Here is a 22,025-nt window from a genome sequence, read left to right on the forward strand (position 1 = left end):
CCCCAAATAAAAACCCAAATAAACTGAAGTGCTCTGCATTCTGACTCCAACAGTTCTTTCTCTGGAGATGGATAGCATGTATTAGTCCCTCAGAATTGTCCTGGATTGTTGTATTGCTGAGAGGAACTAAGTCTTTCAAATTATCCATCAGGGGTGTTCTTAATTGGGGGAGGCAGATTGATTGACAGATTTCGGGGGTAGAAAGAAAATTATTTCTTCACTTAATCTAATCTCTACCTGATATTTATCATTTCTTTCAACTATTTAAAATCTTCTTCTGAGAGGGGGTTTAGACTTCCCCAGACAGCCAAAGGGGTATGGGACACCCCAAAAATAATGAAGAATCCTTGGACTAGATGATCTCAAATGTCCTTAAATCTGTAGAAGGGACTCAATAACCTAGAATCGGACCACATTAGTGCTGTCCCTCTTTGACAGTGCTCACGGCCCAGCCAAAAGTCCCTCTTGTAATGAGTGATATTTTAATGTGTTCTGTAAGTATTACTAAGGCCTGATCATTACAAAATCCTTTTATCATATAAATAAATAAAATTTTCATTATTATTATTGTGTGAATGAATGTGATATAAGTAAATAAATCAACATCAAGTAATTATTTAAAACCTGGCTCCCTAAGCAGACTTTGGAAAGGATCCACCATTGCCACTTCTATTCACCAGGAGTGCTGGTCCAACCCCTCAGTGGAGTAGAGGATGCAGATTGCAGGAGCTCCCCTGCTTCTCCACTCTCATCTTGGGGCAACAGCCAAACCTTGGCTCTCACTTCTTTTTCATTCTCTTTATTCAATTCCCCACCCATACACTAGGCTGGTACAGGTGATACACCCTATGCCTGAGAGCTCCTTTTCCCGAAGGGTCAGCCAACACCCTCCTCCCCCCTCAGCTTTCTTTCAAAGACAACCAAATTCTAGTGCCTTTGCAGAGCTTTTGCTAACTCTGTGGAAACAAGGAATGGGTTGCCTTTTCCTTTTTCAACATCCATAGCTCATTTCCTAGAAGGATACAGGAAGGGACCTTAACCCATCATCTAATCCAGGGGTTCTTCTTTGTGTCCTGGACCCCATCGGCAGGCTCATGAAGTCTAGTGACTCCTCAGAATCATTTTTAAATGCAGAAAATAATAAAATTCATAGGATTACCAAGGAAGCCAATTCTAGTGAAATACAATTATCACAATATTTTTTAAAACAAGCTCACCTACCCCAGGTGAAGTCTCCCTAATCCAGTCCAACCTATAATTTTACAGGCAAGAAAACAGGTTTCAAGTTCATATAGCTAGCTGTTGGCAAAGACCAGGCCCAGAACTGCTCCCTTGACTTCCCCATCCAGTTTTCTTTCGATCACATCAGACCCACAAGCTCCCACACAATGGCAATACTGTTGAGCTGTTCTTTATGTAGTAGAGCTCCATTTGAGAGCACCTCCTTCCCTCTGGGTGTCCAGGATGACATCTCGTTTTAGAATATTTCCATCGAGTTAGCATCATACCTAGATAACATCCACCAAGTTAGGCCAGAGATAGTAAATAATTAGATACAAATTGATGATTATGGAAGAACGGAAAAAGACTTCTCTAACCCAATCTGCTTCCTAAACTATGGGTCCTCTATGTTTGTGTGGTCGCCATATTTCCATCTTATAATTTGGTTTTGCTCTATTACCTGTACAAAATCTAATAAAATTATTGTTTTTTCTTAAAATACATTCATTCTTTTTTAAAATTCAATTAATTTTTTTAAAATTAATTTTAACTTTTAAATATTTTTCCATGTTTCCATGATTCATTTTCTTTCTCTTCCCCCTTCCAGAGCTGACAAGCAATTCCACCAGATTTGTACATGACATTTTTAAAGGCCCTGGGTTTCTCTCCCTCAAGTTTGCCTGAAAAATCCATTCTCTTTCCACTAGTAAAGTACATAGAAATGAAAAATGGATCTGAATGAAGAGTCAGAGAATGTGGGTTCAAATCTCAAGTCTGCCACTTATAACTAAGTGATTTGAGGCAAGTCACTTCCTCTCTGTGTCCATTTTCTCATCTGTAAAAATCAAATGACCTCAAAGACCCTTCTAGTTGTAAAACTATGATCCCAGACCCGAGATCCCATAAGATCTCATCTGAGGAGAGAACAATGCTGAGCCTGGAGTCGGGGAGGCCTGAGTTCAAATCCAAACTCAGATACTCACTATCCTAGACAACACTGGGCAAGTCATTTAATCTGTTTCCCTCAGCTTCCTTATCTGTAAAATGGGGATTGTTGTGAGAATCAAATAAACAATAATTGCAAAATGCTTAGCATAGAATCTGGCACATAGTGAGCATAATATAAATGTTAGCAATTACTATTATTACAGTTATTATTTATTTTAAAATACTTTGCCAGTACTTGGCAGCTAGTAAATACTACATAAATATTAGTTATTATTATTATTCCCATTTTACAGATGAAGGAACTGAAGCTAACAGAGGTTAAGTGACTTGCCCAGGGTCACACAACCAGTATGTGATTTGAGCTCAGATCTTCTTGATTCTTAGACTTAACACCAACATTCTATCCAATGGGCCACCCAGCTTCCCATCAAAGTCAATCTCTCATTTTAAAGACTAAGAAAACTGAAATAAACTAGTCTAGGCTCACACAACTAGCTAGTGACCAAACCAGGGTGTCTTATACAACCTAAGGCCTTGGAATATGTACTGGAAGGACAATTCCACCCCCAAAACTAGCCCACAGAACCCTCCTCCACAAACAAGGCTTATACGTCATAGCCTTGCCAGAAACATGATTCTGTGAATGGTGGTTTCTCCATCAAAAGGTTAATAAGGCAATTATAGTTTTACATTCACACAAAGGAGATAAAGTTTCTCTCCCCTGGAGCCTGCTTCTGCTCCGGTAGCAATCAGGAAAAGTTGTCCGTGGGTTTAACGTGGCCAAACTCACTCTGTGTGGGCTGGTAGTAAAATGATATGTGCTATCAAAGGGATTAATCATATTCCCTCATTCCACACCCATTAAGCCTAACATAAGCAGGCCCAAATGGGATTGGCTACAGAGCATGTGCTTTTCAAATAGAGGAATGAGTGTGGAATACTTATGTTTCCAAAATGTCTCAGATTATTCCTAAAGAGAGAAATTGCCCTGCAGATTCACAAAGAAAATAATTAAGAGGAATAAATAAGGATGGTAGGTTTAGTTCAGAGTTGCAGAGATCTTAGGGAGAATGGGCTTTGCCATAGGGTGTCAAGATTTAGAACAAAACACTGGGAGGAAAGGAGATGGGGAGAAGAAGGAAAAGGGGGAGGATAGGAGGCTTGAAGGCTTCTTCCCCACAGCAACTACTGTCCTCATACTTTAACTTTGGGAGCCTTCGCTAGAGCCATACCACTGGGGTCCCAGGGCTACTAGCTCCAGGGTGCCATGGAGCCCCTCTCTTAGAGTCTGCTTTCTCTCCCAAGTCCCAAAGGGGGGAATGGTGGTGATCACCCATTCTCCCATTCAAGCCACATCTAGGATCACTTTCCTCTGGTCTATGGCCACACGGTCCCCTGCCCAAGCTGTAAGAGTCCCGGGGCATAGCTTTGGCTGCACAGTGCAGTGCTGGTGTTTGTTGTTCTTCAGTCATTCAATCGTGTCCGACTCTTCATGACCCTATTTGGGGTTTTCTTGGCAGAGACACTGGTGCGGTTGGCCATTTCCTTCTGCAGCTCATTTTACAGCTGAGGAAACTTCCACATGGAAGTGAAAACTAACTTCTCTGAGGTCATGGAGATCGTGAGTGGCAAAGTTAGCACCTGAACCCATGTCCTCTGACCAAAAGCCAACGGTCAATCCCTACATGCCTTGCTGCTCTTCAGTTCCAGGGAAAGGGGGCTGAGAGAAAGCAGGAGAAGCAGGGTCATTGTATGTAAGATCAATTCTGATCACATATAATTGGACCTGACCAAAACCACAGGCTCGAATAACTCCAGATAAGCCCTGGTTTCAAGTTCAGTCTTTCTCCCAGCCTAAGAACAGGGTGGATCAGAATTCTACCTATCCTTTGTATGGAAACCCAAGAACACCTCTTCTTCCAAGAGAGCCCCTTAAATGTAAAGGCCAGTCTTCAGGTTTTAATGAGGGGTTTGAGAAAGAAGGAACCCTGGGGGAGGCTGACTGAACAAAACAGAACAGAAGGCTTTTTACATCCTTTCAAGATTCATCTGCATATGTATATTCTCTCTCTCTCCATCTTTCTCTCTCTATTGGATTGACCTAAATAAAGTGATGCATAAGGACTGCACAGTATTCTGGAAAGAGCACCAGACTTTAGATCAAGAGAAAACAGTGGAAAAGGCCCTGGTTTTGGAGTCACTCAAATCAGCTCAACTCTCTAGGTCTTTGTTATCTTACCTGTAAAATGGGATCATGAACAGATGCCTTCTGTAGTCCCATCCAACTCTTAAGTCCTATCACAGTTCATGAGCTTTTTGATAATAGACAAACCTCTTGACTTCTATAAGCCTCAGTTTCTTCTTCTGTAAAATGGGAGCATTACTTAGATCATTTACCTGACAAGTTTGTTGAGCTGCACTAGCTGTAAACTATAAAATTCCATCAGAATGTGAGCTATTATTAATATGCTGAAATATTAGTTACTGGTAAAGGCTTAAATCCCAGAATCATAGATCTGTTAAAGGCCTCAGGAGTCCATTTAGTTCCATTTTCTCATTTTCTAGATGACAGAATTAAGAGCTGAAGTGACTTGCCCAGAGTCTCAAAGTTTAGACTCTTCTTCTACCACTACTCTACTACCACTGTCACTAACAGGCAATGACAAGCCAAAAGAATGGTGGAAATGCAAGGAACAGTGAAGGTGGCATGACACTATATTTGGAGATTTATCGGGGGCAGCTGGATACTGCAGTGCAGAGATCACCAGGCCTGGAATCAGGAAGACTCTTCTCCATGAGTTCAAATCTGGCCTCAGATACTTCTAGCTGTGTGATCCTGGGTAAGTCACTTAATCTTGCTTGCCTCAGTTTCCACATCTTTAAAATGAGCCACAACGAGGTAGCTGGGTATCTCAGTGGATTGAGAGCCAGACATAGAAACGGGAGGTCCTAGGTTCAAATTTGATCTCATACACTTCCTAGCTGTGTGACCCTGGGCAAGTCACTGAGCCCCCATTGCCTAGCCCTTACTGCTCTTCTGCCTTGAAACCAATATGTAGTATTGATTCTAAGATGCAAGGTGAGAGTTTTAAAAAATAAATTATATAAAATAAGCCACAGAAAGAAATGGTAAACCACTTCAGTATCTACCAAGAAAGCCCCAAGTAGGGTCCCAAAGAGTCAGATATGACTTAAAGAACTCAACAACAATAACAAAAGGGTTATAAACATAGATCTGGAAAGGCTGTTAGAAGCCATCAAGTCCAACCCCTTCACTCTACCAGATGAGAAAACTGAGGCACAGAGATTTATCTAGGACTACAGTTTGATTCAAATACGTGGAAGAGGTCTACATGTTGCCCTTAAGTTCATACCAGACAAGCCCAGCTCCAAATCCTAGAGAAGAAAGAGAGTCTTAAGAAGTCATTCAAATCTTTCTCCTGACTCCTGGAAGCCTTACACTAAGTCTATATTCTAATGCTGTTGGGGGAATATCTCTCTCTCTCTCTCTCTCTCTCTCTCTCTCTCTCTCTCTATATATATATATATATATATATATATATATGTGTATACATATATATATATATATATATATACACACCCTTATCTTCCATCTTAGAATCAGTACTGTGTATTGGTTCCAAAGCAGAAGAATGGTAAGGGCAATGGAGGTCAAGTGACTTGCCCAGGGTCACACAGCTAGGAAGTGTTTGAGGTCAGATTTGAACCTAGGACCTCCTGTCTCTAGGCCTGGCTCTTAATCCACTGAGCCACCCAGCTGCCCCCTCTCTGATGCTTTTGGGAATCTTCAAGAAAGGCACAAACTACCCACACCCAAAGAGGTTTTCTCATAGTTATTTAACCTGCTCACAAAACTAGCCTCATCGATGCTGACATTTTTGTTAATCAATTGATATGCATTGTTAAGCACCTACTATGTGCCAGGCAGAATTCAGAGAACTACAGCCTTCTCTATTTTCTACACTAGCAAGGGCTTGGAAAATTCTGCCTAGCACAGTGCCCCCACATTTTATTGCTCAGTCATTTTTCAGTCATATCAGATTCATCATGACCCCATTTTGGATTTTCTTGGCAAAGATCCTGGAATGGTTTGCCATTTCCTTCTCCATCTCATTTTACAGAGGAGGAAACTGAGGCAACCAAAGTTGAGTGATTTACCCAGGGTCACACAACTAATAAGTATCAGAGGCTGGATTTGAACTCAGGAAAATCAGTCTATTTCTGATTCCAGGTCTACCACTTAGGAGCCTGCACATTGTGGCAAACACTTACTGATTTTTTTTCCAGATGTTTATTTCCAAAGAGGTGTAGAATCCTCACCCTTTCTTTTACTCAGCTGGTAAACTCTGAATCTTCACACTCATGGGAAGGAGAAGGCACTAAAAGAACTCCATAAGGCAATGTGCAAGGCCACAAAGATCTCTCCCTTCTCTAAATTCCCAACACTTTGTGCCTGTACAACTCACCTGGGAAGGAGATTTCTTATCAGCTCTCCTCCCTGTTCAAAGACGGCAATAATGAGCCAGATGGGGGAGAGCTAGAGCAGATACAATCTGGAACACCAACATTCCACATTCCACTTTGAACTCTGGGACTGGAATACTCTACAAGTTTGTACAGCCCACATGCCACTGTTATCTGCCTTCCATCCCACTGATCCTCTAAATACCCATGAAGGAGTCTCTTCCCCTTTGGATGCGAGCTGTTTGCCTTCCCTCCCTCCCCCTAAAGCCTTATCTCTCCCTACTCCTCCCTAGGGTCCATTCCCTCCACCTCTGACCACCTCACAAGTGCCCTTCGTATTCCCTACTCTATTCTCAGCAAAGTCCCCTATGTTTTTTAGCTTGTCCTCCATCTCTCCTTTTACAACTCCGCGCCTCAGCTGGTGAATCCTACCGAGGCCACCTTGGACAAGTCCCTTCCCCTGTCTAAGCCCTTAGTTTCCTCCTGGGTCACACTACAGAGCTGGTTCCCCAATCCCTCTGGTTCAGTCTTATCCCCTTCGCTGCAAGTTGCTTTGTTCAGGTCTTTCCGGCTCTAATTCTGTAATTACCTCTCACAGTGTTGTTATGTATTCTTAGTTAACTATTTACCACTCCATGAATTGTCGCAACTCAAAGGAGTTTAGTCTAACAGTCCAAACAGGGAAATCAAACACTGAAGACCCTGAGAAGCAGTTGGATGGTTGGCCCAGAGATCTGGGGATTTGGTATAAACATCTGCTGGCGCTCAATGAAGGGGAGCCAGAACTGACTGGGAAGAAGAGGGAAGGCTGGTTCGCATTTAGAATAGAAGATTCCCCATGAAACCAGAAGTGCATCTTTTTGATAATACCACTACTTTTCTGATGATACGTGTCCGAGAAACATGGATGATCCTGGTCTCCAAGGCTCAAAATTAGAGTTTACCCAGAGGACAAAAGAAAGACAACCTCTTTGCCATTAGTAGCCATAAAATAAGAGACCCCAAGGAGGGCTTACAGAGCATTAGCTGGATCCCGTGTAACAGATTTATGACTGAACATGGGCAAGGCATATTTCAGGACACCAAACCATGTGTCTCGTCTCCCCACCAGTGAGAGGAACCAGGAAGACTTTAGCTCCAAGCTGCACCTCCACCACGTGTGACCCAATTGCAAAGCAGGTGCCAACCTGCATGATAGGGTGTGTTTCCTCCTCTGGGAGTTCCCTATGCCAATGAAATCTCAAGCTGAGTCTCTATTACTTCCCAGTTAGAATAGAAGTTCTGAGAGGACGAGGATCACAGGTGGTGTTTCTCTATATCCTCCATGGCACTCGGCATCAGACCTCATATATGGCGGCCATTCAGAAAAGTGGGTTGATTGATATAAAAAGTCACATAGTGTAAGAGATCTTTCCAGGGTAGAGTTGACAAGACAGGAGAGTATGGATTAGCAAGACTGACCATTATAGAAGTGGTGGATCTATATTTTAGGCAGCTGGGTGACTCTGTTGTTACTACACTGGACTTGCTGTCATAAAGACCTGAGCTAAAACACATCCTAGTCATGTGATCCTACACAAGTCACTTAATGGCTATTTGCCTCAGTTTCCAAACTGGTAAAATGTGGACAATAAAAACACCTGGGGTTGTGCGGATAATGTGATGTTTGAAAACCTTAAAGTGCTATATAAATTCTACATATTATAATATATATACACACACACATGTGTATGCATGTATTTGTATATGTACACCTCTATACCCCTGATCTACTCTCAGCAGAGTCCCCTCTATTTTTGTTGGCATTTTAGCCAACGCGTGGGGTCATGTAATTCACTTATTTAATAAAATAAAAATATATGCCTGTACCTAGGTACTACATGTGTGTACACCATTCATAAATGAGGCAGAGTAGTATAATGGGCCTAGGGCATGGAGTCAGAACGTCCTGGGTTTACACCCTCCCTTTGACACATATTTACTGTGTGTGAATATGACAGGCATGTCACCTAATCTCTCAGGGGGAGGCAGGGAGGGAAGGCTACTCTCTAAAACCATAAATTGCCCTCAGATGGCCAGTCTATATTCAAGGAAGAGTTTCCACAATGAACATTCCATTCACAAGTCTGTACACTGTAGATATGCACACACGTGTGTATGGTTGTGTGAACATATCAACATACATGTGGAGTTATGTTTCTGCCCTTGTCTACACACATGCATGCATGACTATCCGCACACATATAAAATGCCCATTTCTGCTTCTAGTTGCCCATTGTCCGGTATTAGGGAATGGATGGTACCATTCACTCTAGTCTGCAATGGACCGTCTTCCGTTGTGGAAGCCATGTTTTGGGAAGGGCGCCGAGAAGCCAGAATATCAACAGCGAGGGGCAGCCCAGTGGCAAAGGGCCTTCCATTCAAAGCGTACAAAGATCAATTGAAAGAGGGCTGTCTCGAAGTATTTGAAGGGCTGTCACATGGAGACAAATTAGCCTTGTTCTGCGTGGTCCCAGAGGGCAGAAAAAGGAGCCACGGGGAGGAGTTACAAAGAGTAAAATTTAGGTTCATGTCAGGAAAAACTTCCTACCAATTAGAGCAATCAAAATAGAATGGGCTGCCTTCGGGGGCAGTAGGTTCTCCTCTCTTGAAGGTCAAGCAAAGGCTGGATGTCCTTCTCTGAACGATGACACAGAAGAGAGTCTTGTTCAGTTATACGTTGGACTAATTGGCCTCTGAGGTCCCTTCCAACCCTATTCAGCTAGACAATATGGGAAGCAGAGACTGAATAAGAGAGTTTTTGTGGAATTAATCTCTAGGATTATTTCTGAATTTCCTTTTATTTTCATTTTTAAAAATAAATGAATTACATGACCCCAGGCATCCGCTAAAGAGCCAATAAAAGGCTCAAGAGCCAAACTTTCTTAATAATGAATGGCTTGCTATACACTGATTGCAGACAAGTTGCCACTCCATGCTCCAAAAAGTGTCAGAAGAAGATAGATGGACCTTACCGGGAGACCCAGAGGTCAACGGATTCAGACAGCTTAATTGACCCAGGAGTGGCAGCAAATTCCACCCCTGAAGCCCTTGCACTCGGAGCTTATATCCTGGCTCCCTTTTCTAGCCCCTTCCAAGATAACAAATCCAGACATTTGGCTGTTCTTGGAACAATCAAGTCACAAGTGTGTTCTTTGCAAATGTTCCCCCAAACGTAATGCCTTCCACATTCTTGTGGCTGTGCAAATAATCCACTTAGAAATAAGTACTTAGAAATAATCCTGCTTAGAAAGGGCAAAGTGGCCAGGGCTTTTTCATTAAAAATAAATAAATAGTCTGGATAAATAAATTTAAAAATAGCCCCATGCCCTGGCCAATGTAAAAAGGCAGGAGTTGGTAGGATTCCCATAATTCAACTACACACACTTACGATATCTCTTACATGACTTCGAGTATTTCCAGGCCAAAGAAGAAAAAGATTTCCCTGTTTTCATCTTCTCAAGATTTTTACTTCATAAAGCCTGGAAATAATAATAGCTAGCACATACATATACATAACATACATGCATATGTGCACGTGTGTGTATGTGCACATATATGCTATGTGCCAGGTACTATACTAAGCACTTTACAATGATTATTTAATTTATCCTCGGAGGTCAAAGCACAACCCTAGGAAGTAGGTGCTATTATCATCCCCATTTTACAGATTCGGAAACCGAGGCAAACAAATCTTAAGTGATGTTCGACTTCCCAACCCTAAGCCTGGCTCTCTCTGCACTATGGTGCCACCTAGCTGCCTCCTTCAATGGAACAAACAAAATATATAAAAATAAAATAATAACTATAATTTAAGATATAAAATCTATAAAAATGAATATACTGCATTTATATAAAAACAAATTATATATGAATTTATATTAAAATATATACATATAAAAAACCAAAAATATATGCCATATACATATTAATACCTGTATGTGTGTCCAATATGTGTATGTTTAGACATGTAATATACATATCGATACATAGGTACATAGAGGCATATTTCAATGTTTATTTTGGCAGAGAATTGCTCTGTACTTATTTTTCATCTATTTTTACACACACAAAATGTTTACATACATATCATAATAGCTAGCATTTATACAGAGCATAAAGGATTATGAAGAGCCTCACAACAACCCTGCAATTATTATTATAATCCTCTCAATCACAATTATCATCAGTTTTTTACAGAGGAAGAAAATGAGGCAAACAAGCTAAGTGACTTGGCCAGGGTCACATAGCTGATAAGTGGCTGGTTAGGGTCAAATTTGATAAAAACTTATAGGCTCATTGGTACAATCCAATACATTCCCGGAAAGTTAACCATCAATCAAGCAGCATTTATTCAGTCCTGACTATGCGTCAGGAACTGCAGCTTAGAACCAAGTAGAAAGAATCAAAGAATTCTAAGAGCATCGGCTGAAGCAACTGGAGAAGAGAGGACTCTAAGGCTACGTGAGAGATGCGTCTTCAGAAATCTGGAGGAATTCCATGTGGAAAAGGGATTAGGTTCATTCCATTTGGCTCCAGAGGATAGAAGCAGAAGCAATGAGTGGAAGTTTCAATGAGGCCAATGTAGACTCGAGATCAGGAAAATCTTCCTAACAAAAGTATCCCAATTTGGAATGGGCCTCCAGGAGAGTTTGGTGGGTTTCTCCCTTCTTAAAAAATGTTATTGACTTATAAACTTTTTTTTAAGAGTCCTAAGGGGGCAACTGGGTGCTTCAGTGGATTGAGAGTCAGACCTAGAAACAGGAGATCCTGGGTTCAAATCTGACCTCAGACGCTTCCTAATTGTGTGATCCTGGGCAAGTCACTTAACCCCTAATGCCTATCCTTTACCACTCTTCTGCCTTGGAACCAATACTCAGTACTGATTCTAAGGTGGAAGGTAAGGATTAAAAAAAAGAGAAAGTCCCTAGACTTAAATGGCCATTGCGTTCCCTTCCACCTCAAATTCTGCAATCCTGTATAACTATGTTTGACTTTGAAGATGCCTTTGATATTTTCAAAGTAATTTCCTCCTAGTTTCCAAAAAAGACAACACCTGCATTCTTCTTTCACTAAGACCCCCCCAAAGACCTAATTCCTCAATTTTCTACCTTTGTTGGTCCACGCTGGATTATATACCATCATAATGAGGCCCGTTTTTAAGAGTTGTGAAAACAGGCTCTGCATCGGTAAATGGTTTACCATACAGAAGAATCCAGTAGTGTCCTCATTAGGCATCTTTAAAAATCCACAAGGGCTCCCATCCATCTTCCACATGACAACCAAGATCATTTCGTGTTGCCATTGCGGAAATGCCAAGGTGCAAGCCCTATGTGTCTGGGCCAGGATTCCTGCTCCTTTTTCTTTCCCGGTGTACCTTTCCCAACTTGCGGGTTTATGGAATCGGACCAAAACCTGCCTTAGGAATCCGATGGAAACTCCCTCCCTGAGACCACCGGCTCTGTGGTCCTTTTCCTCTCGGAAAAAGACCCTCCTAATAGCCATTCATTCACCCAACTCCCCTGACGGCTTTGTTTAATACCATAGCTTGTTAACAAGCTGAATGGCTGCACCCTTTAATGTAACTCAGATCTGATTAGAAACCAGCCAGAAGCCGCCTATGGAGTTGGAAATGTCATTGTCCTAGAGTTCATTTCCTTACACAATACCCACCTTTCATTGCCCCAACTGTTTTTTTAATATGATTTTCGTTTTTAAGACCCCTTTCCTTCCCCCACTCTCAACCCCCAAACTGACTAGCATCGGGGTCGTTTTTTACATTTTATTCACAGCTAGCCCTGGGCACAACACAGACCCCAGTTGTCAGGAAAAGAATGGGCTCTTTGCTGCACTTGGGGAAGAATGTGCTTGTTTTGGGACCAGGAGGGCCAAGAGGGCTGGAGCCAAGCACTAAATGGTACCTTCCTGTCTTAAAATTGTATAAGGACCCTCTGTGAGCACCTTGTTGCTGGAGGGGCTGGGCATTGTGGAGCACGCTGTTAGCTTCCCTTCTTTCAGGTCAACTGGGGAGGTCATTCCTCTCTGCCTCTGACAGCTTCATCCCAGGGTGCCCGCACCCCCCATCTTAACATCTTAATTAACCAGAGTCTTCAGGGGATGGGATCCTCAAGGCAAAAGAAATTTCCAATAAACAAAAAAAGGGATGACTAGAGACCCTTTATGTCTCCAACCCTCATGGCAACAATTTCGAAAAATAGACAAATACACTCTCTAGCCTTATTAAATGATATAAGAAAAGAGCTTGTCACCAAGGGTCCAGAGACCTTTGTCCTGGTTATGCCACTGTTTTTTCTAGCTCAAGAACAAGTTGTTTCTACTCTCTGGGCCTCAGTTTCCCCATCTGTAAAATGAAAAAGTGGAATGAGATCTCCAAAATGCAAATCAATTCTATAAGCATTAGTTGGAGCCTGGCACTGTGCTGGGTTCTGAGGATACAAAAAGGAATAGAAAAATGGTCCCTGCCCTCAAGTCTATATTTTGTCTGGGGATAGGGGTGGGGGTGAGAAAATAACATGTATTCAAGCAGGAATATACAAATCATATATTTGTAGAACCACATCAATCAGGAAGAGCTTCCTTCAGAAGAAAGCGTATGAAGCAGGCTCAGAAATTTCATTTTAACTCTAGGACCCTGGGAGAATTTTTAAAAGTGCTCCTCTGAGGATTGGGAATCTTGGAAAATCTCTAGATCCCAATTTTGTATAGGAATTCACAATGGCCTGGATTATAGATGGGGTTGGATTATATCAATTATGAAGAGCTGGAAAGGACCCGAGGGGCTCTCTTCTAGTCTACCCAACCCAAGGCTATTTTATGATGTCAAGACAGATAGAGAGAGTTTGGATGATTTGCTCAAGCAGTTGAAGACAGAATTAGGATTCTAAAAAATTGAACCAAAAAAAAATTTAACAGTCCCAGCCAATAAGTTGACATTCTCCTGGGACACCAGATCTGATGGTTTCACCTCTGCAGCATCTCTCACAATCTGTGCCTTCTTTCTCTCCATTTTCTTTGGCAGTATCAGAGTATAAAATCTCATTACCATCTTGATGATCTCCTCCACTAGTCCTTCCCACTCTTGCTCTCTCTCTCTTTTCCAATCCATCTATTTGCAAGATTAATCCTTCTCTTGCATTTAAAACTAACATTACTGCCTTCCCCCTCAAAAAAAAATCTGCAATGGCTCCTTATCGCCCACTGTTCCAACTCTTCTGCCTGCCATTTAAAGCCTTCTTCAACCTGATGGTATTCCTACTTTCCAGTCTTTTCTCATATTACTTCAGCTTATGTGGCGATCAAAGCAAACATAGTTTCAGGGGGAAGGGGGTACAACTAGATTGTGCAGTGGATAGAGTGCAGTGCCTGGAGTCAGGAAGTCTCATCTTTGCCACTGTTCCTAAGTTCAAATCTGGACTCAAACACTTACTAGATATATGAGCCTGGGCAAGTTGCTTGACCTTGTTTGCCTCGGTTTCTTCAACTATAAAGTGAGCTAGAGAAAGAAATGGCAGGCAGCTCCTTTGTCTTTGCCAAGAAAGCCTCAAATGGGATCACAAAAGGTCAGGCACAACTGAAATGATTGAACAACAAGAACTCTTCTCTCAACGCAATGACTGACCACTTCCCAAGGACCCAAGATGAAGCATGGCTTCCCGCTATTTCAAAGTGTTACAAAGGGTTTCTTCCTCTGATGGGGATGGTAATTTTTAATTAATCAGTAAGATATTTTTCATACTTGCCCGGACTTTCTCTTATTTGCACCAGGGAACAATCTTATCTATACTGCATGGTGGGGTAGAAGAAGGGCTGGGCTTGGGTTCTAGAGACATCTGGCTCTAAGTCTTGGCTTTCCCACCACCTATGTGGGCCTGAGCAAGACAGTTCACCTCTACATCCTTGGTTGCCTGGTTGGTTAAGTGGGGATAATGAGATCAGTAGGGAGAGCCTATCTCCCAGAACGATCAAGAGAGACGGTGGTCATAAAGCACTCTGCCAAACCTTCACACCTATACACATAGGACTTTTGGTTGCATAATCTCGGGTGAGTCACTTAACTTGTAAGTCTGGGACTCTTCATGGGCGAGATGAAGGGATTAGACTTTAGAAATGGTCTCTAAGGTTTGAGTTTCCATGGGATTCTCCTGCGACTAATTCTACCACCATCTTTTCTGAGACAGATACAAAGCGGGTACAGATAGGATTGATTTTCTATGAAATTCCAAGAAAATTCATCAATCAGTGCTTCTCTCTCATTATTCTTTTTAAGATTCTCATTCATTTGAAAGTTGAGATCACGGTAGCAATTTTATAAATGATACCTTTAAACCAGGTCTTATTTTAACAAGGGCTAACCAAGATATGCTACATGTCAAAATATTTTTTTTTATTTTTTAATTTAGTCTTTATTAGGGGCAGCTGGGTGGTTCAGTGGAGTGGGAGTCAGGCCTAGAGACAGGAGGTTCTAGGTTCAAATCTGGCCTCAGACACTTCCTAGCTGTGTGACCCTGGGCAAGTCACTTATACCATTCACTCTTCTGCCTTAGAACTGATACACAGTATTGATTCCTAGATAGAAGGTAAGGGTTTTAAAAAATAGCAATCTTATTGAGAAGTCTGATAAATTTAGAAGTCCACCGATTTTTATTATGAGTATATGGTGTGGTGGTGAGAGGGCCTGCCTTGAAGAGAGGTAGACCTGGGTTCGAATACTGCCTCTGACACATAGATTATAGATTTAGAACTGGAAAGGAATTCTAACTGCTCACCATTTTACAGACATGGAAAGTCTAGCCTAAGGAGCCTGACTAGCTCAAAGTTATAAAAATCAAGATTTCCAGAATCTCATCTCAAATGCATGTATCCATGTAAAAGGAAGTAGAGAAGGAGGGCAAACAGGGAGGGAGAGTAAGTCAGGACCCAAGAGGGAAGTGAAATGAGTGCTGCGCCTGTTTACTCCTATGCAAATTATCTTGAACTGAGTAAACCCCAGAAACTTACTTTGCTACTAAATAGCTTTCTAGAAACTCTGGGATCCCTGACATAAATCAATTTCCACTTTGACCAGCTTACACGTCTCCCTGTTTCTCCTTCTCCGGGGCACATTGGCTGCCTGACAATGAGCGACTTCATTCCCAAATCAAACTAATCGGTGGGAATCCATTTCTTAGCCAAGCTGCAGTCGACTCAAGGAGACAGAGGCAGCCTTGCCCAGTTTACAATCCCAGCCATCAATCCTCACAATTGCTAGGGAGACTCAGGAAAGATGCCTTTTGAGTCAGTCAGCACTGTGGAAATCTTGGCTGACCCGAAAAACACACAAACACACACACACACACACACACACACACACACACAGAGCTTGGGCAGAGACTGAAACACAGCCCAACTCCCCTGCCTGCAAATGCAATTAAGGGGCAAACAAACATCTCTGCATAATTATAACTTCCCTATGAAGCTGCCAGCAGCAATTGCATTCCTTCAGCTTTGTGTGATTAAAAAAATTGGTGAAATATTCTAAAATATCAGCTTGTGAGACCCACGTGAAATGTGCATTCATCAGCAAACTGACAGTCAAGGTATCGAGGGATGCACACATCTTGCCTACCATTTTGAATCTTTAGGTTCCCCTTTGGTTTCAGCCTTACCACTGAAAAATATGGCCCGTGTGCCTTCATTTACATAGAGCTTCTTCCCTCCGATACCCAGGTGGCTGGGACATCCTTCCTATCTGTGATCTTCTCTAGAATGCTCCAGAAAGCTGCTTGCAAAAGTTCCCTGGATATTTTCACAGCAAGGAAGGATGGTGACATGTTCCTTAAACCAAATTTAGGCAAGCGGGCAAAGCCGCCAGCACTTGTGTCTCAGGCTGAGTCTACACCAAGGTACATTAAGTACATATTTAATTATAAATGATTTCATCCTGGATGTAATCCACAATGATGTCTTAATCTACCTTGATGAAAATTCCCTTGCTGCCTGTTTAATGCTGCGCTTCCTTCTAAGCAGATAGGAATGGAGCCTTGTCAGATAAATGGAGGTCTTTTAGGAAAGCCTCCATAAGAGGATGGGATGGCCACTTTGGGTCTAGAGTCTACTAGATGGCACACAGAAGGAACAGGATGGGATTCTCAAATGCTCTCTATGGCGATGCCTGGACAGCTCTCTTTCTCTGATAGCACAGGGCAAAAAGGTCATTAGGAGTCCAAGGTTCTCGTTCCTCAATTATAATTCTCCACATAGCATGCCGAAACTGTCAATAGACAACACTATGCTTTGTTTTTGCACCGTTCAGTTGTCTTTCATTGTGTCTGACTCCTCGTGACCCGGTTTGGGGTTTTCTTAGAAAAGATACTGGAGTGGTTTGCCTTTTCTTTCTCCAGCTAATTTTATAGATGAGGAAACTGAGGCAAACAGAGTGAAGTGACTTGTCCAGGGTCATAAAGCTAGTGTATGCAACCAAACTTGAATTCAAGAAGATGAGTCTTCCTGACTTTAAACCTGGCACTCTATCCACTGCACCACCTGGCTGCCTCAATTCTATGCCATGCTGACATTTATCTAGTGCTTACTAAAATCCTGGCACTGCTCTAAGCACTTGACAATTTTTATCTCATTTTAGCAACCCTGACAACAACCCTGAAGATAGGTCCTTTCATTACCCCTAATTTACAGGTAAAGAAACTGAGGCAAACAGAAGTTAAGTGATTTGCCCAGGTTCATATGACTAGTAGAGTGTCTGAAGGTATCATTTTTCAAAGCAGGTCTCAGATAAAATGGTGACATACCTGGGGTTTGCTTTCAATGTCTTATCATTATGATAGCTAACATCTACATAGCACTTACTATATGCCAGGCATTGTGCTAAATGCTTAACAAATATTATCTCTTTTGATTCTCGTGGCAACCCTGGGAGATAAGTACAATTATTATCCCTTTTCAGAGAAGATTAAGTGACATATCTAGGGTAACACAGCCAGTGTCGAGTCCAGATTTGAACCTACATCTTCCTGACTTCAGGTCTGGCACTCTGGTGCCATCCAGCTGCCCAATACTCTCAAACTAGTCCTGGCTGTGGCTAGCCATCTTCCCTTGCCCTCTCCAGTTCAAAAAGAAGTAGGGGCCACTCGCTGATTCCCACATGAGGATCCCCACAGCCCCTTGGTGACTGTTTCCTGTTGTTTCTTAGTTTCAGGTTCTCTCCATTTTCATATATTTTTCTTTATTTTGTTAGCTATTTCCCAGTTCCATTTTTGTGCAGTTCAGGCAGCACTCAGGAGAGCGGGGGGCCTCATGTAGCCAGTGGGCACATGTTTGATAGCTCTGCTTTAGACCTTTCTTTCTCTCTAACTTCCGACCCTCATGCCCTCATCAAATACCCTTCCAGACCTGCATCCCAGCCCTCTTCTCTGTCAGCTGTTCTAGTAAACCAACTCTTAATCCATCAACACAAATAATTCTCATATTAGAAGCATGAACATATTTGTGGCACCCCCAGCCCCCAAATAGATTTCTGTTTCGTCCAAGACCTTCTGTGCCGTAACCTAAAGGAGGGATTGTACTTTGGAGGAGAGAACTGGAGATACAAGAGAGTCTTCCCACTGGCCCTGCTTCTAGTGAATAGACACGATATGCCTATGTGTGGGGCCAGCTCTCAACCCTGTTATTGACACAAGCGTGTCTCTCTCACATGCATCTGTCTGGAAGCAGCACAGGCAGAGTGACGTGATCAGCCAATTATTTTCAATCCTAGGTGAAAGGCCAGAAAGAAGGCTAGTTGGCCTCTGAGGTCCCTGCCAGGGGGCCTTGATCCTATGATTCTTCAGATCCTACAGGGAAAATTTTTGCCCCTTACAGCCCAAAATATCCCATGAAAGCATTTCCAGAGGCAGTTGGAGGAGGATCTCCTTTGCAGGTATAGGTAGAAATACCTGAACATAGCTGGTGCATCTATCCCTAAATTAAAGGAGGTTGGGGGATTAGGGAGAGTGGGGTAGGGGTCACAGATGGGGAGTTCCCTTGCCAATGAAAACCCAACAGGAGGAGAGAATGGTTTCATTTGAAAAGTAAGCACACAACAGTGTGGACTGAAAATGGAACACTCCTCTCTCTCCCTGCTTCAAAACACCTTCCCAAACAGCTGAGTTAAGAGACCAGAATCAGACTGGATCTCTAAGCACCTCATGTCCAGTAACTTTTTGTAAAAAACTATGTTCTCGCCTACTCCCAATCCCTAAGGAAGATAGGAAAGCTTGCCTGCTAGGGTAAAGAAAAGTGAGCCTGATAGCTTTCCCCCACCCTTCCTTAAAGAAAAAGGTCAGGGCTTGAAGAAGGGAAATGGAGGCAACAGGAGTTCTCTTGTTTGGAAGGTGAATAACAAAACTGGCTGGAGTGTCTATTTTTATTTCCCAAATAGGGTCTCCCCACCTTACTAGCATGGGTCTGCTTTTGTGTGAGGGACACAAAGCCAGCCCAGTCCGTGGCTCTTTATGATGGGTCTCGCTAATTCCTGTCCAACACTGATGGATGGCTATGCCTATCAATTACATATTTATAAGGTCTCCCAGCCTTGTTTCTCCTAGACAGAAGTTAAGTGCTTCAGAGCTGTTCAGGTTATGCTCAGTCCCAGGAAACAAAGGCATGAGAGCTGCCAGACTCATCTGAACGAGGAACAAAAGCACTTAGTTTCTGAGACAGTCAGGAGTCACCATATAAATGTGTCCATGGTACACATGTCAGCTGGGGACCTGAATGAGATGACATGAGGGGAAACACACACGCACACACACACTCACCATGAGGTCAGAACTAGAAGGAAATATTAAGGACCAGAACAGTACTTTTCCAAGGATAAGTCCTGGGAAAGAGTCTCTTCAATAAAGACTATTGGGGAGGGGAGGGAGAAAGATGGGAAGATGGGGGGAATGGTCCTAACTAAGGAGGAAATGCCAGCTGATTCATTTCATCAGGAAGGACTCAAGGGAGAACTCAGCTTTTCAGTTGAGATGATAGAAGTAGGAGTTGAAAGTTTGTTCCCCCCTGCCCCCCAGCCCAACTTCCCACAACTGCTGTGAGTGTCTCTCTCTCTGTCTCCAGATGCTCTGGGCCCTGACAGGACAGCAGAAAGGCTCACTCGGCCCCACTGCATAGCAACACAGCTCCAAGCCTGGCCTCCCTGTGAAAGTCAGCGTTAAAGGCACACTAATAAGAAACATCTGGCTACCGAAGATTCTTTACACAACACAGGCAGTGGTGGATTTGTGGTCAGAACAAAACCGTCAGAGGCTGAAATGAAAAACACAATAGGAAAACTCTCCAGCTATTCCAGTGGAGAGCAGACATTCTGCACTGGAGCACTTTGGAAAGCCAAACTAGGCTTCAAAACAAAATTCTGTAAAGATGGAAAGGCGTGCAAAATGGCCAAAAGACACAGGGAGGAAGAGAGGAGTGGGAAGCCCTTGCATCAAGCAAGGTAAATTCTGCCTTAGCGGGGTTCCAATGCATCCTCTTGTGTCTAGCCACCTTTGATATTTGTAACAGATGTATTTCCACTCTTAAAGTAACAGCCTTTACATTCTTTCCATGTAACTCAAGGGTGTGATTTTTTTTTCAGGGTGTCAATTTTCCCTGGTGGGAAATAACATTCAGCTGCTTCCTACCTCCATTTATGCAGAGCAAACCCAGGGCACTGGTCACCGCAGGCATTGCAAGGCTGTCCTCTTTCGGGCTCACCCAGTCCAGACAACTTCAAAACAAACAAACCCCAAATCAGACCCAGAAAACAGACAGCCTTCCTTTAGACACTTAGCATCCCTGGTCGCTGGATAAGCCAGCGCCTTGTCAGTGCTTGGCACATAGTAGGGACTTCATAAAGGCTTCTGGATTGGGTGACCGGGCTTTGGAGAAAGCCAAACTCTTCGGTCCCCTTGGGATTGTCATTCCTGCCAAGGCAAATGGATGGAGAGTTCCTTCAAGAAAAACTTGGGGTGTGACCGATGGTTTAGAGGGAGGCTTCCTTCCTGGTAAAAGCCAGGGCCACCACCTGGGGCGGTGGGGAGGCTTTCGGAGCAAGCAGGCTAATAAAGGGCCAAGCCTGCAGCTTTGTCTCCCTGTACACCTTAGACAAGCGTTTCTAAGAAACAAAAGCAAGACCTTAGCCTCGCCTTGCAGAATCTAGGGAAAGGGATTCCCCAGCACCCCCTTGGCCACCTTAGTGGAGGGCGGTGGTGTGGAGAGCCAAGATTCCCAATAGAGGGTCCCACTCCCTGAGTCCCTGGATGCTGTTTACTAACGAAACCAAAGGGAGGTGGGTGGGCTATAGTGGGTTCTCTCTAAGGATGGGGCATCTGAGGTAGCCTCTGCCATGGGGTCAGCGCTGGGCAAGATCAGCCAGTGACAGCGGTGTCTACACCTCCCCCAGACACTGGTCAGTCCCGGACCCAGGAGTTCCGCCCCGGCTTGGGCTGCAGGGGGTGGAGGGATTATTAACCCCTCGGGCTCTGGGAAGGCTTCATGCCTCCGCCCCGCCCCCACACCGAGGGGCTCTCACCTGGGGGCACAGGTGTTCGCCCGGGGGAGAGGGGGTGAAGTATGAGGAGGGCCCGGCTCCGGGTCCGAGCCGGGTCGGGAAGGGACCAGCAGCTACTCACAGATCTGCTGGAGAGCCTTTTCCGGGAGCTCCGGCTGAACATGGCAGGGCGCCTTCCTTCCGCGGCCGAGGCTCCCCCGGGGCCGCCGCCGCCGCCGCCGCCGCTTCTGCTGCTGCTGTTGCTGCCGCTTGGTCCCTGGGACTGGACGAGACCAGCTCCCGGCTGCCTGGGTCCGAAGAAGGAGTCTCGCGCCGCCCGGGAGCACCGAGCCTCGGCGCCGCGCTCCGGTCCGCTCCCCTAGGCGCCGCGCCGTGCCGCGCTGCGCTCCCTTGCCTAGTAGCTCGCTCGCTGCCTCGCTGGCTGGCGCTCTCCGCACTCAGCCCGTAGCTCTGCTCTGCCCAGCCCGGCTCGCTCTCCCTCTCTCCTGCTCCCTCCCTCCTTCCTGCCCGCCCGCCTGCCCTCCCTCTCCCCCGCGCAGCTCTCCCTGGTCCCTCCCTCTCCCGGCATCCCCCTCCCGCTCCCTCCTTTTCCTGGGTTTCCCCCTCTCCAGCTCAGGGCTGCTCCCCGCCCTCGGTCACTTTCCCCTGTGCTCACTCGCCTCGCTCTTGGCCTGAGTTCAAACCTCCCGGGACCTGGCCGGGTTCACTCCTCCCTGCCTCTCCCCTCTGGGAATTCCCAGACCCCTCCTCAAGCACTCTCCTCTCCTCCCCTCCCCTCCGCCCTTCT

The 22,025-nt window shown here is 44.1% G+C and overlaps 1 protein-coding gene across 2 annotated transcripts in view; it reads right to left on the reverse strand.

Annotated features, from left to right (window-relative positions):
• The window catches only part of PRICKLE2 (prickle planar cell polarity protein 2), a 369,208-nt gene extending 347,473 nt beyond the window's left edge, over positions 1-21,735 (reverse strand). For both annotated transcript variants that reach the window (XR_008913354.1, XM_001371584.4), the window contains exons 1-2: positions 21,360-21,735; positions 20,370-20,455 (exon numbers count right to left, since the gene is read on the reverse strand). Coding sequence is in view for 1 of the 2 variants with exons in the window: in XM_001371584.4 (XP_001371621.2) it covers positions 20,370-20,455; positions 21,360-21,401 (128 nt within the window). In the remaining variant the exon portion in view is untranslated. The remainder of the gene's footprint in view (positions 1-20,369; positions 20,456-21,359) is intronic.
• Positions 21,736-22,025: the final 290 nt, after the last annotated feature.

This window comes from Monodelphis domestica, chromosome 7 (genome assembly GCF_027887165.1).
Source record: "Monodelphis domestica isolate mMonDom1 chromosome 7, mMonDom1.pri, whole genome shotgun sequence".
NCBI classification, from domain to species: Eukaryota; Metazoa; Chordata; class Mammalia; order Didelphimorphia; family Didelphidae; genus Monodelphis; species Monodelphis domestica.